This window comes from Alternaria viburni, assembly GCF_023758015.1.
Source record: "Alternaria viburni strain BMP 2772 chromosome Unknown scaffold_7, whole genome shotgun sequence".
Classification (NCBI taxonomy): Eukaryota; Fungi; Ascomycota; class Dothideomycetes; order Pleosporales; family Pleosporaceae; genus Alternaria; species Alternaria viburni.
This window is the reverse complement of record NW_026055776.1, coordinates 1,319,409-1,340,505: the sequence shown is the minus strand read 5'-3', so window position 1 is coordinate 1,340,505 and position 21,097 is coordinate 1,319,409. Positions and strand designations below refer to the sequence as shown.

Genomic DNA, 21,097 nt, shown 5'->3' with positions numbered 1-21,097 from the left:
GATTTCTGTGTTGAAAATTTGGTTCGTCCAAGGCAGAGGTACACTTGTACTCTGGTCTTGCATCTTTAGACATTAATGATTACGGCCCTTGGCGCTTCTTGAGAAGTAGCCCGTTGGCTTCATGAGTACAGTGTAAGCTGGGATGAATTAATACTGGGACGAGGAGGGGATAAGCTGGGGAGGGGAAGGCCTTATATAGGACAGCGATAATGGCATGGAGAATGTATGAAGTCAAGAACAATCTTCGCGTGCTTTTGCAAAACGTGCTGGGTGGATGGCAAGCTCAGTGGCCCACACGTCTACCGCGGGCAGGAACTAGAGCTATGACCATGACCCTTGAAGTCCACTCCACATGCCGATTGTCTTCGTGTTTCCACCGCCTGCTTGCCCGCAGCAACATCTGCCCGGCCCCAGAATCTTCCCACGAATCGCCGTTTGTCGCTTGGAACGCCATCATAACAGCGCGGTAGAGGAGTGAATGCCCGACCGATTGCGCACAGTCACGCTGCTTTCGACCGACACCCCAATACCAACAGTTGCAACGACGCAAGACGTTCAGCACAGATTCTGAACAAAAGCGCATGTCATGGCGCCCACCGCCTCTCCCTCGGAGCGCGATCCTGAGCGCGTCGGACCACACCCGTCCTACATCGAGATCGCGAAGCCCTACATCCTGCAGTCGCGCATGCAGAAATGTCTCGCGGAGATTCATATGAGCGATGCCAAGGAGGATGCCGTGCGCCTGCAAGGCGTTGCCTGGATAGATCAAGTCCGGCGCGCGCTGCAGCTGCCTATCCGTACCTTCAACACAGCTGTGATCTACTACCACAAGTTCAGGTTATTACACGCGGACAATGAGTACAACTGGGCAGACGCGGCAGCTGCTGCGCTCTTCACAGCCTGCAAGATTGAGGATACGTTAAAGAAGAGTAGGGAGATTCTTTGCGCCCATTGGAACCTCAAGGTTGGGCCTGGTGAGAGCCTAAGCAGCGATGATCCGGTATGCACCTCTTGTGAGCGAGAATAACTACGAGCTCAAAGTTAACACATTAACAGCGCTTCGATAACCACTCCAAGCTTATCATCGGCCTCGAACGTCTCATGCTCGAAAGCGCCGGCTTCGATTTCCGCAACCGATACCCCCAAAAGGTCATGGTCAAGCTTGCTAGAGCTCTGAGATTTGACGCGAAAGACGAGGCTAAAACAACGTGGAACTTGAGCATCGATTCATACAGGACGTTTGCACCACTGAAGCAGTCTACGCCGACCTTGGCGATTGCATGCTTAGAGCTTGCCGCACGGTTGCACGGGAAGGATGCCGCCAAGTTCGTGGATGCAGGACCTGTGAGATACCACAAGTGGGCTACCAGCCGGGCAGAGGTTATGGAGACGCTCCTCGATATGCTCGACCTCTACACCCATCATCGCGGCGCGACTTCAGTTGGACCATCCTACACACTCGAACACTTTATCAACATCCGCATTGGGCTCAACCAGGAAGCTTCAGCAGCGCACATCCCGCGTTATTCTCAGTACAAGTCCGAGCAATCCGCCGACGCAGAAAGCACAGCCAACGGGGCCAAGCCTCGCAATGGCATCGATCCTACAAGTCCACTTACCCCAGCTACCCCCGTCGCACTCTCGCCTGGCGCAGACCAAGCACCAAAGTCTGCAATTGGCATCCGTGGTCAGAATGGCACGGTCAGGTTCATGTTGGACGCAGCCCGTGCGCACGGTGAGCGCGCCGAAGTTGAGAAGTTCCACAAGGTCGAAGAAGAGGAGTATGAAGTGGAAGTGCCGAACGACCCTAGGGCAGATGAGAGGGACAGAGACAGAGCAAGAGTTGGAAGAGTGCGTTGAGTATAAACATGGATTTTGCGTTTTTGGATTTTGCTATTCTATTACTTGCTCATCATATTGCGCACGATGGAGGCGAAGCTAAATGTTACTGATAGGACTCTATCGGCAGTGGCGATGACTGGTACAGTGTTCCAGTCGCAGTTGGCGATGCGAGGGATGGTGCGGGCAGTGAACGCGAAGGAGGGTATTGGGACAGATTCCGCCAGCGCTCGGAAGAGGCATCACTTGCTCGGCCAGCTGCTCACGTGGAAGAGAACATCCACCCATCGAGAAGGGCCGCCAACTTCGACGACATTGACAAGGGCATCATACAACAAAAGGCCAATGACGATGCCGTGGCTTCATTCCACGACAGGAACTTAGAAGATGGAGCACATAGCAAACGATCACGGAAACGCCCTCATGCACAGAAGCGGAAAAAGCTGGCCAAGCGGGGCGATGTCAGTGATGATGAAGATGCTCATCGAATGGAGTCAAGCTACGAGCGACATCCACGAAAGCCGTCAGATTTATCCCACGACGAAGCAGATCACGAGCGGGGCTTTGACCAGACCGATCGGTTCACACCTCCGCATGACCCCCGAGATGGCCACCTAAATTTCAGCCTCCGAAGCCGTGTTGGCACACGTGGAGGCAAGCGCCGCGAAAAGGGAGAACACTACCATGAGGCAGGTTACGGCAGCCGCAACCGGAAAGATTCGACACCTCCCTTCCAAGACCGATACCAGAAGCGCTCCTACTGGGGTGAAGCGCAAGTCGCTGAAGCACAAGGCAAGGACGACACGTCACCGCAGAAAACTGTGATGCGCAACACTTCCGAGGAGCGTAAGGAACCCGGAAAACTAGCAGCATTCATTCATCCGGATCGCATGGCGCAAGTCTCGCCAGAACCAGAGCATAGTCGAACTACTAGGCCCCAGGCGCGTAGCGAGACACTTCCTGCGGTAGATGTCAAGAACAAGCAGCCAACTAGCACGAACAAGGCACTCTCCGCGAATGATGGGCATCAGTGGGCAGGTACTGGCAACGAGGACAGCAATACCAGAGGAAGAGGAAGAGGTAGGGGCAGAGGCAGAGGCAGAGGCAGAGGCAAGGGTGGTAGGGGTGGTAGTCGGGGCGGTTATCGTGGCGGTAGAGGCAGAGGCGGAAGCTCGGAGGAATGAGTCTAGATCTGGCTTGCTCCTTGTCTTTGTGATGAAGAGAGATGTCAGGGGCGACGCTCATGTTCTGGTTACCGGAGATTCTGGTGATGTAACATAGGCTTTTTGAATAGGACAGGCCTTCTGGACGGGACAGCGAATGTACTTCGGCTTCCCAACTTGAGACAATTGTTTCGCGGTCAACGCACATTGTATTTTACTGGTATTCCAAAAGATTTATCGTCGTGCCCTGAGAAAATGAGACGTGGCTATGCAGTGGGCCCAAAGGGCTGCGGAATTACCGGGGATAAGCCCAACGTGGTAGCAGCCTTATAAACAGGCGACGGTTATTCATCTAGGTTAAAAAGTTAGAAATCTAGGTAAATCCTCTATAATACAATAACAAGACAAGATAAAAGAAAGTTTAAAAAGTAGTTTTATAGCGCTCTCTTCTCTCTATAATTCTATCTTTTAAATTTATTAATATCTCTTCTTTATATAGAGTTATATTAGAAGAAAGTATAAATATTCTTATAAAGATTATAGCTAAGCAAGATTTTCTTATTTTCTTAGATATTAAGCTTAAAAGAGGAAAATAAAAAAATGTAAAAAGGCAGAATTATAGAGCTCTCTTTTCTCTATAATTCTGCCTCTTTATATTTTTTTTATCTTGTTATATTATTGCGTTATATAGAGATCTAGCCTTAAAATCTACCTAGTAGAATAACTTTTTGACCCAGCTTAATAACTGTCGCCCATGAACATACGCCGCTCGACTGGATTTCAAAGCGTCATGTTGTGAATCGCCTGCTTTTGACCCAATAGATATTTGGCAAAAATGAGAGAGTCATGATATTGCAATTCCTTGAGGGCGGGAGGGCACTGAAATTGCTCGATTAGATTGCTGAGGTCATCTATTTCCGGACGGATTCCAACCATGGTGCCTCTGAAACCTGTGCCATGGCGCTGTTGGCAAGGAAATCACGAAAGATGGTAACCATTGTACCGGTGCATGATAATTTTGGGCTTTCCAAGGCGTAGACTTGCCACAAAGACCCAACTGGGGCACATGCAGCCATGCATTTTTCCGCTGCAAGGCCAAATCTAGTAGGTGAAATTACAAGTGACGATATTTCCCCCCGATCATGACCCACACCAGTCGCGGCGCTACCCAATGGTATGTATTGGGCCGCCGCATTGTAATCCACAGACGAGTGACTGGCAGTACCGCGAGAGATCAGTGGAGTCATGGCCTCGATTCTGGGGAAATCATAGAATTCAGCGCATCGAGTTGTGCGGTACGAAAGCGAAAGGGCGCCGCAGCATGGCCAGTTTGGGCATTACAGGCTACTTCGCGCCACTGGTGGGCCGTGCTTTAGCGAGGAAAGCGCGACTGACCCCACCACTAGCTCTACTAAAAACCTTCGCTCCCCCTCGCAGAACTCTTCTCACCAGACGCACGCCCGCCTCTACGGCTTATAATCAACTCCCGTCTGTCTGACTCTGGTCGACTGCATCGCCAGAGACATCAGCTCAACCCGCGACCTATACACCGAATCCGCGCGCTCAAAGCGGGGTATTCGTCAACTCCCCTCCACTGAATTTTCGTAAAAGAAGAACAGTACCAACACCGCAAAGATGGTCAAGTAAGTTGCCGACGCCGTCCCCATCTCCCTTCCAGGCTTGGACCTTTCGTCTCTTGTCTGCGGGAACCATTGGACAATCGCTAACATGACGCCAGCTTCACCGTCGAGGAGGTACGTTCCGCGCACACATCACCCCGCACCACACGTCGATATTGGCAACACCGGAAGGATGAATACTGACTGCGCGGCTAGATCCGTGGTCTCATGGACGACCCTAAGAACATTAGGAACATGTCCGTCATTGCCCACGGTAAGCGCTCTCGTGGCAACCCCGCAGCATCGGGCTGGACAGAAAGCTAACATACCCCACCACAGTCGATCACGGAAAGTCCACCCTCACCGACTCGCTCGTCCAGCGTGCCGGTATTATCTCGGCTGCCAAGGCTGGTGAGGCTCGTTTCACCGACACCCGAGCTGACGAGCAGGAGCGTGGTGTCACTATCAAGTCGACTGCCATCTCCCTGTACGCCACCCTCAAGGACGAGGACGACCTCAAGGACATCCCCGTTCCCACCACCAAGAACGACTTCTTGATCAACTTGATCGACTCGCCCGGTCACGTTGACTTCTCATCTGAAGTCACTGCTGCTCTCCGTGTCACCGATGGTGCTCTCGTTGTCGTCGACACCATCGAGGGTGTCTGCGTCCAGACCGAGACTGTCCTGCGTCAGGCTCTTGGTGAGCGTATCAAGCCCGTTGTCATCATCAACAAGGTCGACCGTGCTCTTCTCGAGCTCCAGCTCAGCAAGGAGGACCTGTACCAGAACTTCTCCCGTGTCATCGAGTCCGTCAACGTCGTCATCGCCACCTACTACGACAAGGCCCTTGGTGATGTCCAGGTCTACCCCGAGAAGGGTACCATCGCCTTCGGTTCCGGTCTCCACGGCTGGGCTTTCACCATCCGCCAGTTCGCTTCCAGGTACGCCAAGAAGTTCGGTGTCGACAAGAACAAGATGATGGAGCGTCTCTGGGGTGACTCCTTCTTCAACCCCAAGACCAAGAAGTGGACCAAGGTTGGCACACACGAGGGTCAGCCCCTCGAGCGTGCTTTCAACCAGTTCATCTTGGACCCCATCTTCCGCATCTTCCAGGCGGTCATGAACTTCAAGACCGACGAGATCCCCACTCTCCTCGAGAAGCTCGAGATCAAGCTCACTTCCGATGAGAAGGATCTCGAGGGCAAGCAGCTCCTCAAGGTTGTCATGAGGAAGTTCCTTCCCGCCGCTGACGCTCTCCTCGAGATGATGATTCTCCATCTTCCTTCTCCCGTCACCGCTCAGAAGTACCGTATGGAGACTCTTTACGAGGGTCCCCACGACGATGTCAACGCCATCGGTATCCGGGACTGTGACCACAACGGTCCTCTCATGCTGTACGTCTCCAAGATGGTGCCCACTTCCGACAAGGGTCGTTTCTACGCTTTCGGTCGTGTCTTCTCCGGTACCGTCCGCTCTGGTCTCAAGGTCCGCATTCAGGGACCCAACTACACCCCCGGAAAGAAGGAGGACCTGTTTATTAAGGCCATTCAGCGTACCATCCTCATGATGGGTCGTTTCATCGAGCCCATTGACAACGTCCCCGCCGGTAACATTCTCGGTCTTGTCGGTGTTGACCAGTTCTTGCTCAAGTCTGGTACCCTCACCACCAACGAGACTGCCCACAACCTCAAGGTTATGAAGTTCTCCGTCTCCCCCGTTGTGCAGCGTTCCGTTGAGGTCAAGAACGCCCAGGATCTGCCTAAGCTCGTCGAGGGTCTTAAGCGTCTCTCCAAGTCCGACCCCTGCGTTCTGACCTACATCTCGCCATCTGGTGAGCACGTTGTCGCTGGTGCCGGTGAGTTGCACTTGGAGATCTGCTTGAAGGATCTCGAGGAGGACCACGCCGGTGTTCCTCTCCGTATCTCCGACCCCGTCGTGCAGTACCGTGAGACCGTCAACGCCACTTCCAGCATCACCGCGCTGTCCAAGTCGCCCAACAAGCACAACCGTCTCTACCTCACTGCTCAGCCTTTGGACGAAGAGGTGTCCCGCGCTATCGAGACTGGTGTCATCGCTCCTCGTGATGATATCAAGTCGCGTGCCCGTATCCTTGCTGACGAGCACGGCTGGGACGTCACCGATGCCCGTAAGATCTGGTGCTTCGGTCCCGACACCACCGGTGCCAACTTGCTCGTTGACCAGACCAAGGCCGTCCAGTACCTGAGTGAAATCAAGGACTCCGTCGTCTCTGGTTTCCAGTGGGCTACCAAGGAAGGTCCCATTGCTGAGGAGCCCATGCGCTCCATCCGCTTCAACATCATGGATGTTACCCTCCACGCTGATGCCATTCACCGTGGTGGTGGTCAGATCATCCCCACTGCGCGCCGTGTCCTCTACGCCGCCACTCTCCTTGCCGAGCCCACTCTTCTCGAGCCCGTCTACCTTTGCGAGATCCAGGTTCCCGAGCAGGCTATGGGAGGTATCTACGGTGTCCTCACCCGCAGGAGAGGTCACGTCTTCGAGGAGGCCCAGCGTGTTGGTACTCCTCTCTTCAACGTCAAGGCGTACCTTCCCGTCAACGAGTCCTTCGGTTTCACTGCCGATCTCCGTGCCGCCACTGGTGGACAGGCCTTCCCACAACAAGTCTTCGACCATTGGCAACATCTCACTGGTGGCTCGGCACTTGACCCCTCCACCCTCACCGGAAAGATCGTCTTCGACATGCGCAAGCGCAAGGGTATCAAGACCGAAGTGCCCGACGTTTCCAACGTAAGTTTCCTCCCGCATGGTCTAGAAACAGCACATGCTAACGAATTCTGCAGTACTACGACAAGCTATAAGGGAATGCTCGCAAAAGCGTTAGATTTCCTTTATTCGCGATTCTGGGTCATCCGACAGTCATGGGCAAGCTCGTGGCCGCTGGTCGATGTATGACGCAAACAGCTCCCCCATGGGACAACCAGAGCTAGTAAATGTCGGTCCGGGCGGTTTCGCCCTTGATATTAGTTAGGTTTTTTGGGGCTTTGCACGAAAGATACGGATGATGACCCTTTTCCTTACATGTTCTCAGTGTAGTATAGTTGGAGAAAATCAAGCTATATCGCACAAACACCTAAGCATCTTTCATGTGTGACGTGTTTTAGTAAAGGTGATGTTGTTGTGAGTGAATGCATGCAGTGTCCAGGCCTGGTAGGTGCACCTCCTTCTGGTTAGATCATCCAGGAGTTCGAGATGGTGAATGTAGCGGGGCATCGGCGTCACGTGCTCACGGGTAAGAGAGCTATGACATTACCGTCGCGCTAGTAGCAACGCGAAAGATGTACGCTCGGCGCAATCCAAGTCACACCAGAAACACCACAGCGCAGTACCAGACTGCAACTCGACATTAACGCGATCGCGCAACCTGGTTATGAATGTAATTTGCTCCTAGGATTCGCCATGTTACTCGAGGAGAAAGATCATGCCGTGTTCAAGAGTTGGTTGCTGCCGAACGTGGAGAACATGTAAGTCGGAGCTACACATTGCTCTCACCAAAGTTGTCGCGCAGGCGCATACTGACCTGCATTGCAGCTCCGGTGTGGAAGGCGGAGTGCTCGCTGACTATGTAGCCGCACTCGTTACGGTCGACGATACGGATGCAAACGTGCAGCGTACCTTGATCGAGTCACTGCAAGACTTTCTTGGCCCGGAAAGTAAGCGCAGGCGAAGGCTACGTAACACTTCGTCGCTAATGGCCCAAAGAAACCGAGCCTTTTGCAAAAGACGTTATTGCAGCACTCAAAGCTAAGAGCTATCTTCCGAAGCCGAAAACGAATGACGCGAATCCACAAGCATCGTCTCAAGCCTCACAATCCGCGCCCATACAGTCCATAGTTGGTAGCACGAACTTCGAATACGAACCGCATCCGTCGAACGTGCCATTTGGAGCCCCGAAAGGTCCTGCTGCCAACAGGAACTCAGCAGCATCACATCTCCTACCCGACCGACCAACCGCTCAGGGTTTATATCAGGATGGTTCGAATCAGTCGAGGAAGCGCAAGGTGTTGGAGAGGGACAACAGCCAGTCACAAGAGGGCCAAGATCCACATTATACCCGTAGCGGCGCAGGAGTCAACAGGCCATCGAAGCAGACAGCTCGCAGAGGCGGTAGGAACGCCGGGACTGGAGATGCGCGGACACAGAATGCGTTTGCGAGTTTTGGCGGTATGCCGAATTTCGCAAACCTTCCACCGCCGCCGCCAGGCCCTTTACCGTTCGATACCTCAGATCCCATGGCTTTCTTTGCCATGGCAGCAGCCTTCGGGGCAAATCTGCCGGGCATGCCTCAACTTCCTTTCTCCAATGCGCAAGACGGTGGCTCAAGCCAAGGACAACCCAAGACAAAGTGTGCTGATTATTATGAAAGGGGTTTCTGCGCGCTTGGTACCCTTTGTCCACACGAACATAGCGACGCTGCCGTAGCCGTTTCGCCCGACGAAATCCCCGAGTACGATCCGGAGCAGTCATTTCTTGCTGTACAGCCATCTAGAGGATTCAACAAGCAAGGAGCGTCCGGTAGCCAGCCTCGTGCAACTAAGGGTAGAAGGGCACGCGCATCGTTCTCTTTGCCGGGCTACTCGCGTGACAAGTCGAATAGGACACTTGTCGTCGAACAGATCCCAGCGGAGCATTTCAACGAGGACAGCATACGGAGCTACTTCTCAGAGTTTGGCGATATCGATGAGCTCGAGCTACACTCTAGGAGGCAGTTAGCAGTGGTCAAGTTTGCTGATCGCCAGACCGCTAGGCGTGCTTATCATAGTCCCAAAGCCGTCTTTGAGAACCGGTTCGTCAAGGTCTACTGGTACGCACCAGAAACAAAGGAAAAGTTGGCTCAGGAGAAGCAAGAAGACGAAGAGGAGAAGCTCGACCTAGAGGCGATCGCCATTAGGCAGGCAGAAGCTCAGAAAGCGTTTGAGGAGCGCCGTCGCAAGGCTGCGGAAGCAGACGCGAGAGCTGCTGACATAGAGAGACAGCTGGAAGAAAAGAACAAGGAGATAGAAGAGATTAAGCGACAACTTGCTGAACTGTCAGGGGATTTGAACGACGACTTCGCCCAGACTCTTGCCACGCTACAGGCCGAAGCAGCAGAACTTTTCGATCAACATGGTCCTGGTGAGCAGGAGACACATGGCCGTGGCGCCTTCAATCCAGCTTACCGAGGTCGAGGATACGCTCCCTTTGCACCTCGGGGTAGGGGCTTTGGACCTTACCGGGGCGCGTACAGGGGCCGTGCAGGTGGTTATGCTGGTCGAAGTGTAGTGAATAAGAAGCTCGACAACCGGCCTAGGCGTCTGGCCGTCACCCAGATCCAGCCAGATACACCGAGGGATGAGTCTCTGCGGCAGCACCTTCTCGTGAGTAGAAGTTATACGTGTATTCGTTCATCTCTGCTAACGATATGTACAGAACATACCCGAATGCACAAATATTGAGCGTCACCCCGAGCAAGCCGACACCCTCATCCTAACCTTCAAAGAGCGCTACCAAGCAGAAACTTTCCTTGACCAATCCCTCAATATCCCCGACGTTGGCAAACTCGATCTCGCATGGGTTCCAAACGACGCCTTTGGTGGTCTCAAATCCGTGACGACGACGAATGACGCACCCACAGCTCTCCACGACGATGATGGTGATGACTCTTCCGCTACTATCGGAGAGCAAGAGATCAAGGTCGAAGAAGATGAAGATCGGCAGATGGGGGGTGTGGATGCGGATATGGATGTTGCGGATGATGTGGATGAGTGGCTGTAAGTGATACCCTTGGCATGTGATGTGCAGTGACAGACAGACTCTGTGAGGTCCTTCTCTTCTCCTTTATTACTATCAAACATCAGCGTGGCGTCATGCTTTTAGGTCCAGGAGCATGGTGTGTTCTTGAGATAGTCTCTTCGCATGAATGTAATGCATCAAACTACTATATCTTAAGTCTCACAACGTCACATTGGCGCAGATATTCAAGAGGCTTCCACGCCCCACCTCACATATAATATTACACTCCAGCCCTCCTATCTAATCATTACCAGTTGAGCCTGCCCCTGTCCCCCCAACTCCGTACGCCAGCTCCAACAACATGTTCACTTGCCACGTCGTTCCGTACAACATCCTCCCCTGTTACCAAACTCCTTCCTCCAAGCCTTTGGAAACCCACACCATGTTCACAACATAGCCTGAAAACTTTTCACCTCATCCCCCTTGACACCTTCAAACCAACTCACGCGATCCTTGACAAACAGCTCGCGCGTCGGCTTCAACTTCGTCTCGACCAGATTGAAGTCATCCACGGTCCCAAGCCGCAAGATGGAACAATCAGGGAAAGCAGCGCCAACGCGATACATGAGCGTACCGCAAGTCTTGCAAAAGTAGTTCGTCATAGTATGACCCGAAGCTATCGTCGAGGCCTGACCGTACGACGACAAGTTCGCACGACCACGGAGGTGGCGGAGGTGTCTATTACATCTCTTGTCAGTCACTGCACTGCCCATCTCCCCCAAACACCCACAAAACTCATGAAAATAGGAAGAAAAACAACTTACGAATCCCTAACCGTAAAATTACTAGCAAACATGCTCGCAGTAATCTTCCTGCAATCCGCACAATTACACACAAACGACGATACCAAACCGGGGCCCTCGATCGGAAAAGCGAGTTGAACCGCGCCGCAGAAACACGTCGCAGTCGCTTCTTCGTTGTTGGAAAACCCGTCTTTGGCCTGCCCCGCGAGCGGGAAGTAAGGCAGGGATTTGTCGGATGTGCTGACGGACATGGCCATGGATGATGCTATTGGTGCGGGGTCACGCGGTGAGGGTGTGAATGGTATGACGGGCGTGGGCGTTTGAGTGGTCCTGGTTGATGTTCTGGTAGACGTGCGCGTCGAGGGTTGCCTTGAGGTTTGCGTGGAAGGCTGTGTTGTCCTTGAGGAGTTTTGGGTCGAGGGTCGCGGTGTTGAAAGCGGGGATGGGGATAGCGCGTAGGCGTTTCCTGGCGCTCGTACTGGTGTTGATGGTAAAGGCGGGGGAAGACTAGTTGCTGATGCTGCTGCCTCGGTAGGCGTGCCACTACTTTGGATTGGTGTATCTCCCCAGTTTGCGAAATCTTGTATGTTAGACCCGCGGCCTAGGAACATGGAACTTGCTTTCTTGCGCAGAGAGGATTGCGATGGCGGTGTGGAGAGTTCTTTTCGTTTCTCTGTTACTAGTAGTGTTGTTGAACTCTTTGACTTGCGCAGCACGGCTGGCGGTGGGTTGTCGGTGCCGGGGATGTGTAAGTCGGGGTTCAGGCGCTGGGCGATTTGCTTGATGAACTTCATGGTTGCGACTGGCTTTCCTTCTCTTTTTTATGCTCCTCTCTCCCTTCCTTGCCTCGCGATATGTTGTGTACCCCAGGATTTGTAATAGTGAGCACTAAAACTTTCGCGGGAGCTGCGAAGTTGGCTGACAGATCCAGATAATGCAGGTCGTTTTTTCCCTTCTGTTCGTTCAGTGGCTATACCGGCTATTGTTGTGGTTGTTGTTATCGATGGTGTTGCTCAGTAAGCCAATATATCATTTCGTCATCGATGTATTACACACATGGAAAACCGTCGTTTTAACCCCGACTCCGCATTTCCTACACTTCCAGCCCCACAAGGTAAGGATTCAAGAACACAACGGACCCCCGATTCTGGGATCGAATGGATCGAAACAAACGACGAAAGGGGAGGGTTCGTTGCTATACGGACTTGTTTTGGTCTTCCCAAGCCAGCAAAAACAATTATGGGCACGCGTCGCGTACTTTCCGTTGGGACGGCTTCACGCTTGAGGCCTGATCTGCGGTGTTAGTGGCCGATTGGTGGTTCCTGAGGATATGCAGGGATCGGTTGCATGCGATGTGGAGGATATCGGTGATTTGGTAAGCATGTCCGTTGGGTCGTGTTCATGGGAACTGCATAAGCTTTACTGTTCACCCTCGTTTTTGTTGAGCAGGTGCGACATCAAGCTAGGACACCAATGAACCTTGTATCTGAGACAGTACTGTAAAGTGAACTTTCCCCATGTTGCAGCCATGGTAATTGTTCATTTTCCCGGTTCTGGTTTTCAATAGCTACTCCATGATCTCACTCTGCCTCGCTCCTTCCACTCCATGGACCCAACTCACCCTGTCCTTGACGTAAACCTCTCGCTTGGGTCGCAGTAAGCCCTCCATCAGATTCAGATCGTCGACGGTGCCTGCTGCATTTAGTACACACTTCGCCTGACCGAAGATTGTTACATACCAAGCCTCAGTAGGGTAAATTCGGGATGCCGCTCAGTCAGCCGGTACATGAGCGTTCCACATGTATCGCAGAAACAGTTCGTCATCGCCTGGCCAGAAGCAGTCGTCTGAGACTGTGAGAACTTCTTCAGGTTGTCCTGGCCGCGAATGTGCTTGACAGCTGAAGCCGCGACAATGAAAGCTGAGGTAAAAGCTGACGCTGTGATCTTTCGGCAATCGGTGCAGTGGCAGACGAAGGTGTCTACGAGGCCTGGTGCGGTGGTTGGCTGCGTTGAGCATTAGAACTTTGTGGTATAGCAAGACCATGGTGCCACTGGAGCACGAACTTACAAATGCTAGTTGTACAGCTCCGCAATAGCATGTAGCTGTCGCCTCGCCTTCTTTGGAGTAGCCATCCTGCTTTAGACTGTTATGGGGTATGTACGGTTTGTCCTTATCCGAGTCTCGTGTAGACATGGTCGTGATATCCTTGCTTGACTATGACGTAACCGTTGCAGACGAGGAGTAAATGTTGATGATGCAAGAAGAAGCTTTTTGGGGGCTCAAAAGCGATGCTATGTAGTCATGCTTATCTGTGTAACCCAACCTCTAACTCCGATATATTGCCGGAGGGAGTGCATGTCCGACCCTCCTCTCACTCACTCCGCTCACTCCGTTAGTTTCATACAGGCCCCGGACAAAGAAACACGGGCGGTCCATATGCGCTCGTCGGGCGCCAGCATAATCCTCATGGTAGCTTTACTGAGCTGTAAAGTGTGGCATTCTCGGACAAAGACTTAGGTATCTGAAGAGAGACGCCTCGAAGTAATCGATAGGCCCTTACAACTTACTCGCCTTACCCCGCCCCAGCGTAACGACCAACTTACCAAACTGACTCGCGCTCTTCATATCCTCAAACAGTGTATCAATCTTCTCCACATCCAAACCATGCACACTGCGACTGACCACAGGCTTCATCTTCTTCTCTTTGACAAAGCGCACCATATCAGCAAACTCCTTCCTCGAACCCATGGTCGAGCCGCGGACTTCGATGTTGCGCAGCACGGCTGACATGAGGAAGTCCATTTTGGGGGATACGGTCATGCCGTATATGGAGATGACGCCGCCAGCCTATATCGATAAATCAGCCTGTTGTCGCAAGAAATGGAGAGAGCGAGGGAAGAACGAACCTTGAGTATCTTACTCCCCACTTTCACAACATCACCGCCCGCGCCATCAACGATAGCATCAAGGTACTTCCTCTCCTTGGGCAACATGGCCTGAAGTTTCTTATCCCAATCCTTCTCCTTGTAGATGACACCTCCCTTCGCACCCAACTTGACCGCCTTGTCAATCTTCTCCTGGTTCCCGCTCGTCACGTAGACATTGCAACCTTGTGCCACAGCGAACAGCAACACCATAAGCGCGACACCGCCTCCAATGCCCGTGACGAGGATATTCCGTCCTGGCATCGCATTCCCGCTTTTAACCCAGAACGCGCGCCACGCCGTCAGCCCGGTAAGGGGCAGCGCAGCAGCCTCCTCGTCGTTGAGATGGTCGGGACATTCCTCCAGCTCGCCGGCATCGAGCGCGCAGACATCTTGTAGTGTGCCTACGGGATTGCTCTTCGTGCCGCCCATTATCGCATACCCCTTGGGATGTTCGGGGCCGTCCATGCTGTCCTTCCAGCCCGTACCGGGGTTCAGCAAGACGCGCTTGTTGAGCCATGATTGTGCCGAGGGGGATGCGCCGGCGGAGGTGACGATGCCGACGCCGTCTGCGAGGAGGGGTACGCCGAAGGTTGTGCCGGGGTAGAGGTGTTGGCGGATGAAGAGGTCGCGGTGGTTGAGCGCGGCGGCGGTGAAGGTTATGAGGGCCTGGGTGATGGGGATTAGATTGTGAGCGGGTGGCAGGTCTTGGTAGAGGGAGCTTACTTCATTTTCTTTCGGCTTGGGCTCCGGGACGGTTATCTTCTCGAGTGGGTAATAGACCTTTCCTGGCTTGCCTTCGACTTGTCTGATCACGATGGCGGAAGGCATGGTTGTTGATGGCGATTGAGACGTGATGTGATGACGCGTAGCAGTTCAATGTCGGGTGAACAGGCTAGGGAGGATGTGTGATTAGATATGTGCAGCTCAGATGCGCGGAGCGATGACCCGAAGAGCTCATCATGGTTGTGGTGCTCGGATGCATGACGAAAGAGCTCCTGGACCGAGGTCGCGTTCGGGGCGGTGGGTATGCTTATCGATCGATGCGGGGAATCTGGATGACGGGGATTACTCGGTCTTTGCAATACAACACACATTGGGATTTATCAGGAGCAAGTCATACATCAGTTGGTCTGTCTTCATGCAAGAGTGATGGTTGGCATTCGTTTCGTACAATACATTAATGATGCAGGTTCCTTTAGGGCCTCCACCTGAACGACGGATGGCGCCAATCCAGATCCTCAATTTCACCCTGCGACTTGCCAGCCAGCTCCTGGTCAACATCAATGGCATCACGCTGCTTGTTGCTCCTGTTGATCCAGAGCAACAATAGAATACTCGATATCAAGATCGTACTGCTGGTCGCCAGGTTGAGCCCATTACCGATGGGATAATTAGGCGCATCTGTAGGGAGGAAACTCCATGTCGAGATCAGGCCGCCTACGTTGCCAAACATGACAACAGTACCTAACATTCAGTCAGACTTTGCTTTGTTATGACGTACAAATTTTGGTACTTACCGATAGCGGATGCACGCGCCGTGTCGGACACCACGTTGGCAGAGCCCTGCGCGTTGCACAGCGCGCCAAACGAGAATGCTCCCGACGCGATGAGGAAGGTAGCACCATATCGAACTTGCCCATCTGTACTGGCTAAGAACATGATGTATCCAATCATCATAAGCGGTGCTCCCAGGATGAAGAAAATCATGCGCCTGTCGAATCTCCAGCTCAGGAATGGTAGGAGGAGTGTAAAGAAGGCGCCCACAATGTATGGTGGCACGGTGTGAAGTTGCTGCGAAACAACCGTATCGTTTGGGTATATCGTCTTGACAATCGTGGGCGCGAAGAATGCCAGACCCTGCACCGTGATGTTGTCGAGAAGGAAGATGAATGAAGTCGCCAGTACCACAGGATTGAAAATACCGCGAAGCGTCTTCTTCTTGTCTAGCTTATCCAGGACCTCGTTCTGGCCGACACGTTCGGACTGGATCAAAAGTCAGCAGTTGTACTATACGTACCGGGTTGTCTAGCCGAATCCACGCTTTACTGCGCTATGTATCTTTCAGAGTAGATGATGACATACCTTGACACGAGCAATCGCCAAATCCTTCTCTTCTTGCGTCAACCAGCGCGCAGTCTCCGGACGATCTGTGAGCGTCATGAAAGAGATAAGGGCCAAGCAGCATGTGACGATGCCCTCAATAGCAAAGATCATCCTCCAGCGTGTGAGCGAGCCGAAGGAATCGAGCGTGAGAATCGCTGAAGCCAACAAACCTCCGAAAGCGCCGGCTAGGGGAGACATGACAATGTACAGCGACAGTCTGAACGCGAGCTCGGAGCGTCTGTACCACCGAGACATGTAGTATGCAATGCCTGGTAGCATACCAGCTTCAAAGATACCCAGCAGAAAGCGTACACCACAAATGGCATGAATGTTGTGAACAAAAGCCGTGCCAATCGATACGATGCCGAAGCATAGTGAGATAATAGGGATGAACCATCCCGGGCCGAGCCATTTACAGCAGATATTGGACGGGATCTCGAAGACAATGTAGCTGACGTAGAACACGGAGAGAACGGTATTGTAGTCGTAACCACTGAGTCCAAGGTCCTTTTCGAGGCCCGCTAGACGAGCGTTTCCGATGTTGGCACGGTCGATGAAGCAGAACAGATAGAGAAGGGCCACGGTCGGGATAATGTACAAATCGATCTTCAGGCGGAGACGTGACTCTGCCTTTTTGTCAAATTGCATCAAAGCATGGCCGTAGCTGTCGACATTGTCAGCAAAGAAGATCGAAGAGAGTGGCTAGACTCGCATGTCGGTAGCAGTATGGCCGTGTCCCGCAATCTGGTGCGCGTCCTCTGGCTTGAAGTCTTCATGTTGGCTGCTCGGCGTGTCTTTTTCAGCCGCGTAATCCGTCTGGGCTTGGGCCATGGTGAAGCGGCGTCCTGAGCGCGTTCTGGTACAGAGAGAAAGAAGGAGGGAACGGCCTATTTCTTAACAACGGCAAGTCGTAACGTCGCAGCCGCACCTCTGCTTTATTTGTACTCCACACCCCCCGGAAGGTCCTCCTTCACGCCGGATCGCAGCTGGGTCTGGCCGGTGTCCTTGTCAGCGCCGTTTTGATGGAGCGCGCGCGTGCCAAGGTAGATGGCTGTCATTACTAGCTCTCGAAGTGGTGAAGCGCCTGGGGCACGGTCGCCAGCGGAGCCTTTCGGCGTGGAGACGGCTCTTCCCCGGACTCCACGATGATCACCGACCCATCTATCTGAAGGCAACCAGCCGTCGCAATCCTTTCATGTGCCGTCGGGTGTCAGCGTCGGTATATGGCCGTTTTTCGGTTGTAGATAGGGCGTAGGGCTCACTTGCTTGCATCGTCATGGCGAGATCTCTTCCCGGGTACCCCGCTACGCCACGACTCTTGCCACGACTCTTGGGACTGGGACCGATCAAACATTACCATGTGTCAAGCAGCTGATAGGCTGACGGGCCATTGCATATCTGAAATCGACGGGAGAGTGAGTAAGGGGACGTGTGGGTTTTGCGCAAACGTAAAACGAGTCAACGAATTGCACTGCACGTCCCTTACTAAGCTTTGGAACGCTTGTGGAAGAGCGTCCATCCATTTCATTGGTACGTTCAACTTCTATTAGAAGTCTCATAGGAACAGATGCTATGCACTTTGAAGAAGGCGATGACCAAAGTTTTTGACCTTCTCACCGGTCTACAAGTGCTTGTAGAGTCTCGACGTGATGTGAAGCTTATCGCCTAATCTCGATTTTCGGAGAGATAGCGTACCAGGGTACCATGTGGTGGAAATGATTGCTCGTAATTGGACGCAAATACGTTAAACGCTGCCGATCCTGATAGATATCATACATATAGCGGCCCTTAGAGTAAGCGGAGTATACTCGAGGTTTTAACTTTCACTCGACACGCTTCTGTGTCAAAGTCACCGCCGCTGCCAGCGCACCGATAATGTTACATCGTTACCCTGACTGAACATGCAACGCATTACTGGCATTGCTCAAACTCTCTGTTCATCTTCAATGTGACCGTTCTGCCCCTATTGAATTTCTGATTCTTCTTCCAGCCAGGGTAGAGCATATCGTAACTTCCAACGACGCAACAGTAGTTCACGGAAACCTTCCATGTCAGCAAGGGCTGCTGCAGGAACACAATAGTACATCGCAGCTTGCGGATGCCCGAAGTAGCCGGTCTCCCTGTCTCGCGCTTCGATTTGATCCTTTTCCTTCTACAAGTCAGCCTTGATCGTTATTACTGTCGAGGATGTACATACACTGCGCCACTCTTCTGCGTCTAGGACAAAGCGAGATGTAATGTCCCACCTTTCAGGCCCCTTAGGCACTTCGTTATAGTCGAGGTTGCTCGATATGACCGTGACACGGACGCCGGAGTCTATCAGATCGCACACAGTCTGCCGAATGCTCTCCATGATGTTAACGAAGTGACGCTCGGATTGTTGAACATCAGGGCCGTTCTTGGCGAACGTGGTGTGTATCTCGATCTCGACGTGAAGCTCTTCTCGGCCTTTCAGTCGGGTGAGAGGATAAACCTGAGCCTCTTGTTTAGACACAGCAGCCTGCGCGAACGTGGAGTCGTCACCGAGGCCGTATGCTGGTTTGTAGTAGTCACTCATCTTGTCTTGCCCGTAGCGCGTGTCAGATTCCCAATGTTCGCATGCCAGTTCTATTTTCAGATGACGAATTTTCTCCCACGGGCGCACAAACACCCTCCAAAACGGTTTGTCACTAGGCACTGTCCCATGCAGCAGAAAAGTGCCCAAAGAGTCAGCTCGCATGCCAGTACACAAACCGACTCTGATTACGAAACGGTTCTTCGACCAATATGTCTCGGACAGTTCGGTAGGTACGACCTCCAAATTTGACAGGTATGACACATCCATTAGTTGGCCACCCGATCCAACAACCGATGGGTCTGTCCGAGAACCAGGCTGTCCAGGAAGAGCAACCTGTATGGTGTCTGGATGAACGCAGACATACTCATAGACAAGGTCACGTATCTCTCGAGGCAATCGAGTGAGGAAAGGCTCCATGAGGGCTGGCGCTTCTTTAAAGACGATGTGTACCGACGTAGCATCCATTTCCCTAGTGGTGTTACTACTGGCTCCGGGTGGTAGTCTTGCGCAAGGATCCTGGGATTAGGAACAACCTCATCGTACCTTTCCAAGTTCTCTACTTCTCTCTTGATGGCGTCTTGTTTCTTCTTCAGCTCTTTCATCTCTTGACTGATCTTCTGCAAATCATTCGAACGAGTTTTCTACACAAGAAGCATACGGATTTAGCGACTACACATTCCAATGTCTGCATGTTTGCGTGCTTACCAGCTCTGCATGGGCCTTGCGCAAGTTGGACCACATTGCATTGGTATCAGACGCGTCGGTAGAGCGGTCATTCTGGCCGTTGAGCGACATGACGGCTGTCAGAAGTCTTTGTGATAGTTTGTTGGGTGTTTGAGCGTGTTGGGGAGTAGATGCGGTTGCCTAAGGGCTACGTGAGGCATTTGGAGCTAAGCCACGCTAGCGCGCATGTTTCATCTCGACATGGGAGGAACGTCCTGGACAAAGGCATCGCGCGGATCGCAAGTTCCGCCTCGTTTTCATTCTCTACTTGAACCTTGGTTATGCTCCTAGACAGAGTCGGGTACTTTGATATTGCCTTTCTGATGACGGTGGATTGCCGGGCTATTATATTGAATCAATCCTGGAGAAGAACGCTGCATCGACCATTAGCCCAACCGCGTGGAATCAAAGAATAAGGAAACGACGATCTTCATTCTGAGACTTCAAAAATTCATGGCTGCTATTCTTGGGTCACAAGCGTCCCAATGTCTAACCAGTAACGACCGAAATACCATGGTTCTCCACCGCCATCTCCTCGAGCACCTCATCAACCCTCTTCTCAGCAGCCAGGACTTCCTTCTTCTCCCCGCCCTCCGCAAGCTCCATCATGGGCTTCGTAAGAGCATGGAATCCCGCTTCTCCATATTCCATTTCCACAAATTTGCCCAGCGCGCTGTACACTAGCTCTCCATGACGCTCCTTATCTGCCATCAACACACCCACAGAACGAGCAACAACATCGGCCGACTGCACGTTGCTATCACCTAGCGCAGCGATCATGGCACGGGGCACAATCGCTGTGTCGGTCCAGGACGGAGCGACGGCGTTTATGCGGATGGGCAGTCTGGGGTGAAGTTGGGGCTGTAGAGCGCGTAGAAGACCGAGAACGCCGTGTTTGGCTGTGGCTTTGGGATGTGTCAGCACTCAAACTTGAGATGGGTTGACAAGACGTACTGTAGTCTTCAGCCGGGAGCCGCGCGAAGCTTGAACCCGATGCTGTCATGACGATGCTGCCACCGTTGGGGTTCTTCTTAAGGTAGTGTATGGCCAGCTTCACGGTGTACATTACACCGACTAAGTTGACGTTGATTGTGTTCATCTTCGGTGGTAACAAGTCGCCATTCTCGTCCACGTCTTCTTCCAGGAAGCTTGTTGATTTTCCTATTCCTGCGTTTGCAAAGGCATGGTCGATCTTCCCGTACTTCTGTTCTGCTGCTTTGAAGACGTCGAGTTGCTCTTTCCAGGACGTGACGTCGGCTTTCAAGAAGGGGACGGATGATGCTTCGGGCTCAGGAAGGGGAGTGAGGTCGCTAGCAAAGACCTTGCCGCCATGCTTGATGATCCTTCGGAGTGTCGCAAGTCCTATGCCCGATGATGCTCCTGGTGCGGGTGAGTAGTCGGTAAATGATAGCCGGTCATATTATCCTACCAGTGATGACAGCTACCTGATCCTTCAATCCATCAAGTTGGCCGTCCGAGATAGTGAAGCTCGTCATTTTGTTGAGTGGGACAGTGTGTTTGTGATGAAATGTCAAAGTACTGAGATTGGAAAGGGCGACTTGAATACAGGTAAACAAGCAACGTCTTGGCAGATGCAGAGATGGGTGAA

The 21,097-nt window shown here is 52.6% G+C and overlaps 9 protein-coding genes across 9 annotated transcripts; 3 read left to right on the top strand and 6 right to left on the bottom strand.

Annotated features, from left to right (window-relative positions):
* Window positions 1–586: 586 nt before the first annotated feature.
* Window positions 587–3,023, top strand: J4E79_004423 (uncharacterized protein; the record flags this gene model as incomplete). Its single annotated transcript, XM_049353308.1, has 3 exons — window positions 587–1,000; window positions 1,057–1,851; window positions 1,956–3,023. The coding sequence occupies 3 exons, from the start codon at window positions 587–589 to the stop codon at window positions 3,021–3,023; spliced, it is 2,277 nt and encodes a 758-aa protein (XP_049212687.1).
* Window positions 3,024–4,637: 1,614 nt separating this feature from the next.
* On the top strand, window positions 4,638–7,463 carry COT3 (Elongation factor 2; the record flags this gene model as incomplete). Its single annotated transcript, XM_049353307.1, has 5 exons — window positions 4,638–4,645; window positions 4,741–4,756; window positions 4,838–4,895; window positions 4,961–7,392; window positions 7,446–7,463. The coding sequence occupies 5 exons, from the start codon at window positions 4,638–4,640 to the stop codon at window positions 7,461–7,463; spliced, it is 2,532 nt and encodes an 843-aa protein (XP_049212686.1).
* Window positions 7,464–8,061: 598 nt separating this feature from the next.
* On the top strand, window positions 8,062–10,416 carry J4E79_004421 (uncharacterized protein; the record flags this gene model as incomplete). Its single annotated transcript, XM_049353306.1, has 4 exons — window positions 8,062–8,126; window positions 8,194–8,315; window positions 8,365–10,019; window positions 10,072–10,416. The coding sequence occupies 4 exons, from the start codon at window positions 8,062–8,064 to the stop codon at window positions 10,414–10,416; spliced, it is 2,187 nt and encodes a 728-aa protein (XP_049212685.1).
* A 1,040-nt stretch (window positions 10,417–11,456) lies between these two features.
* On the bottom strand, window positions 11,457–11,971 carry J4E79_004420 (uncharacterized protein; the record flags this gene model as incomplete). Its single annotated transcript, XM_049353305.1, has 2 exons — window positions 11,457–11,643; window positions 11,772–11,971. 2 exons carry the CDS (start codon window positions 11,969–11,971, stop codon window positions 11,457–11,459), a joined length of 387 nt encoding a protein of 128 aa, XP_049212684.1.
* Window positions 11,972–12,744: 773 nt separating this feature from the next.
* Window positions 12,745–13,371, bottom strand: J4E79_004419 (uncharacterized protein; the record flags this gene model as incomplete). The annotated part of the gene is given in 4 exon segments (XM_049353304.1): window positions 12,745–12,869; window positions 12,977–13,181; window positions 13,246–13,321; window positions 13,340–13,371. 4 exon segments carry the CDS (start codon window positions 13,369–13,371, stop codon window positions 12,745–12,747), a joined length of 438 nt encoding a protein of 145 aa, XP_049212683.1.
* Window positions 13,372–13,734: 363 nt separating this feature from the next.
* Window positions 13,735–14,933, bottom strand: J4E79_004418 (uncharacterized protein; the record flags this gene model as incomplete). The annotated part of the gene is made up of 2 exons (XM_049353303.1): window positions 13,735–14,025; window positions 14,085–14,933. The coding sequence occupies 2 exons, from the start codon at window positions 14,931–14,933 to the stop codon at window positions 13,735–13,737; spliced, it is 1,140 nt and encodes a 379-aa protein (XP_049212682.1).
* A 367-nt stretch (window positions 14,934–15,300) lies between these two features.
* On the bottom strand, window positions 15,301–16,856 carry J4E79_004417 (uncharacterized protein; the record flags this gene model as incomplete). Its single annotated transcript, XM_049353302.1, has 3 exons — window positions 15,301–15,569; window positions 15,623–16,088; window positions 16,188–16,856. 3 exons carry the CDS (start codon window positions 16,854–16,856, stop codon window positions 15,301–15,303), a joined length of 1,404 nt encoding a protein of 467 aa, XP_049212681.1.
* A 1,504-nt stretch (window positions 16,857–18,360) lies between these two features.
* J4E79_004416 (uncharacterized protein) lies at window positions 18,361–19,560 on the bottom strand (the record flags this gene model as incomplete). Its single annotated transcript, XM_049353301.1, has 4 exons — window positions 18,361–18,815; window positions 18,942–19,249; window positions 19,309–19,382; window positions 19,471–19,560. The coding sequence occupies 4 exons, from the start codon at window positions 19,558–19,560 to the stop codon at window positions 18,361–18,363; spliced, it is 927 nt and encodes a 308-aa protein (XP_049212680.1).
* A 417-nt stretch (window positions 19,561–19,977) lies between these two features.
* J4E79_004415 (uncharacterized protein) lies at window positions 19,978–20,984 on the bottom strand (the record flags this gene model as incomplete). Its single annotated transcript, XM_049353300.1, has 3 exons — window positions 19,978–20,387; window positions 20,443–20,868; window positions 20,918–20,984. The coding sequence occupies 3 exons, from the start codon at window positions 20,982–20,984 to the stop codon at window positions 19,978–19,980; spliced, it is 903 nt and encodes a 300-aa protein (XP_049212679.1).
* Between the last annotated feature and the right edge of the window lie 113 nt (window positions 20,985–21,097).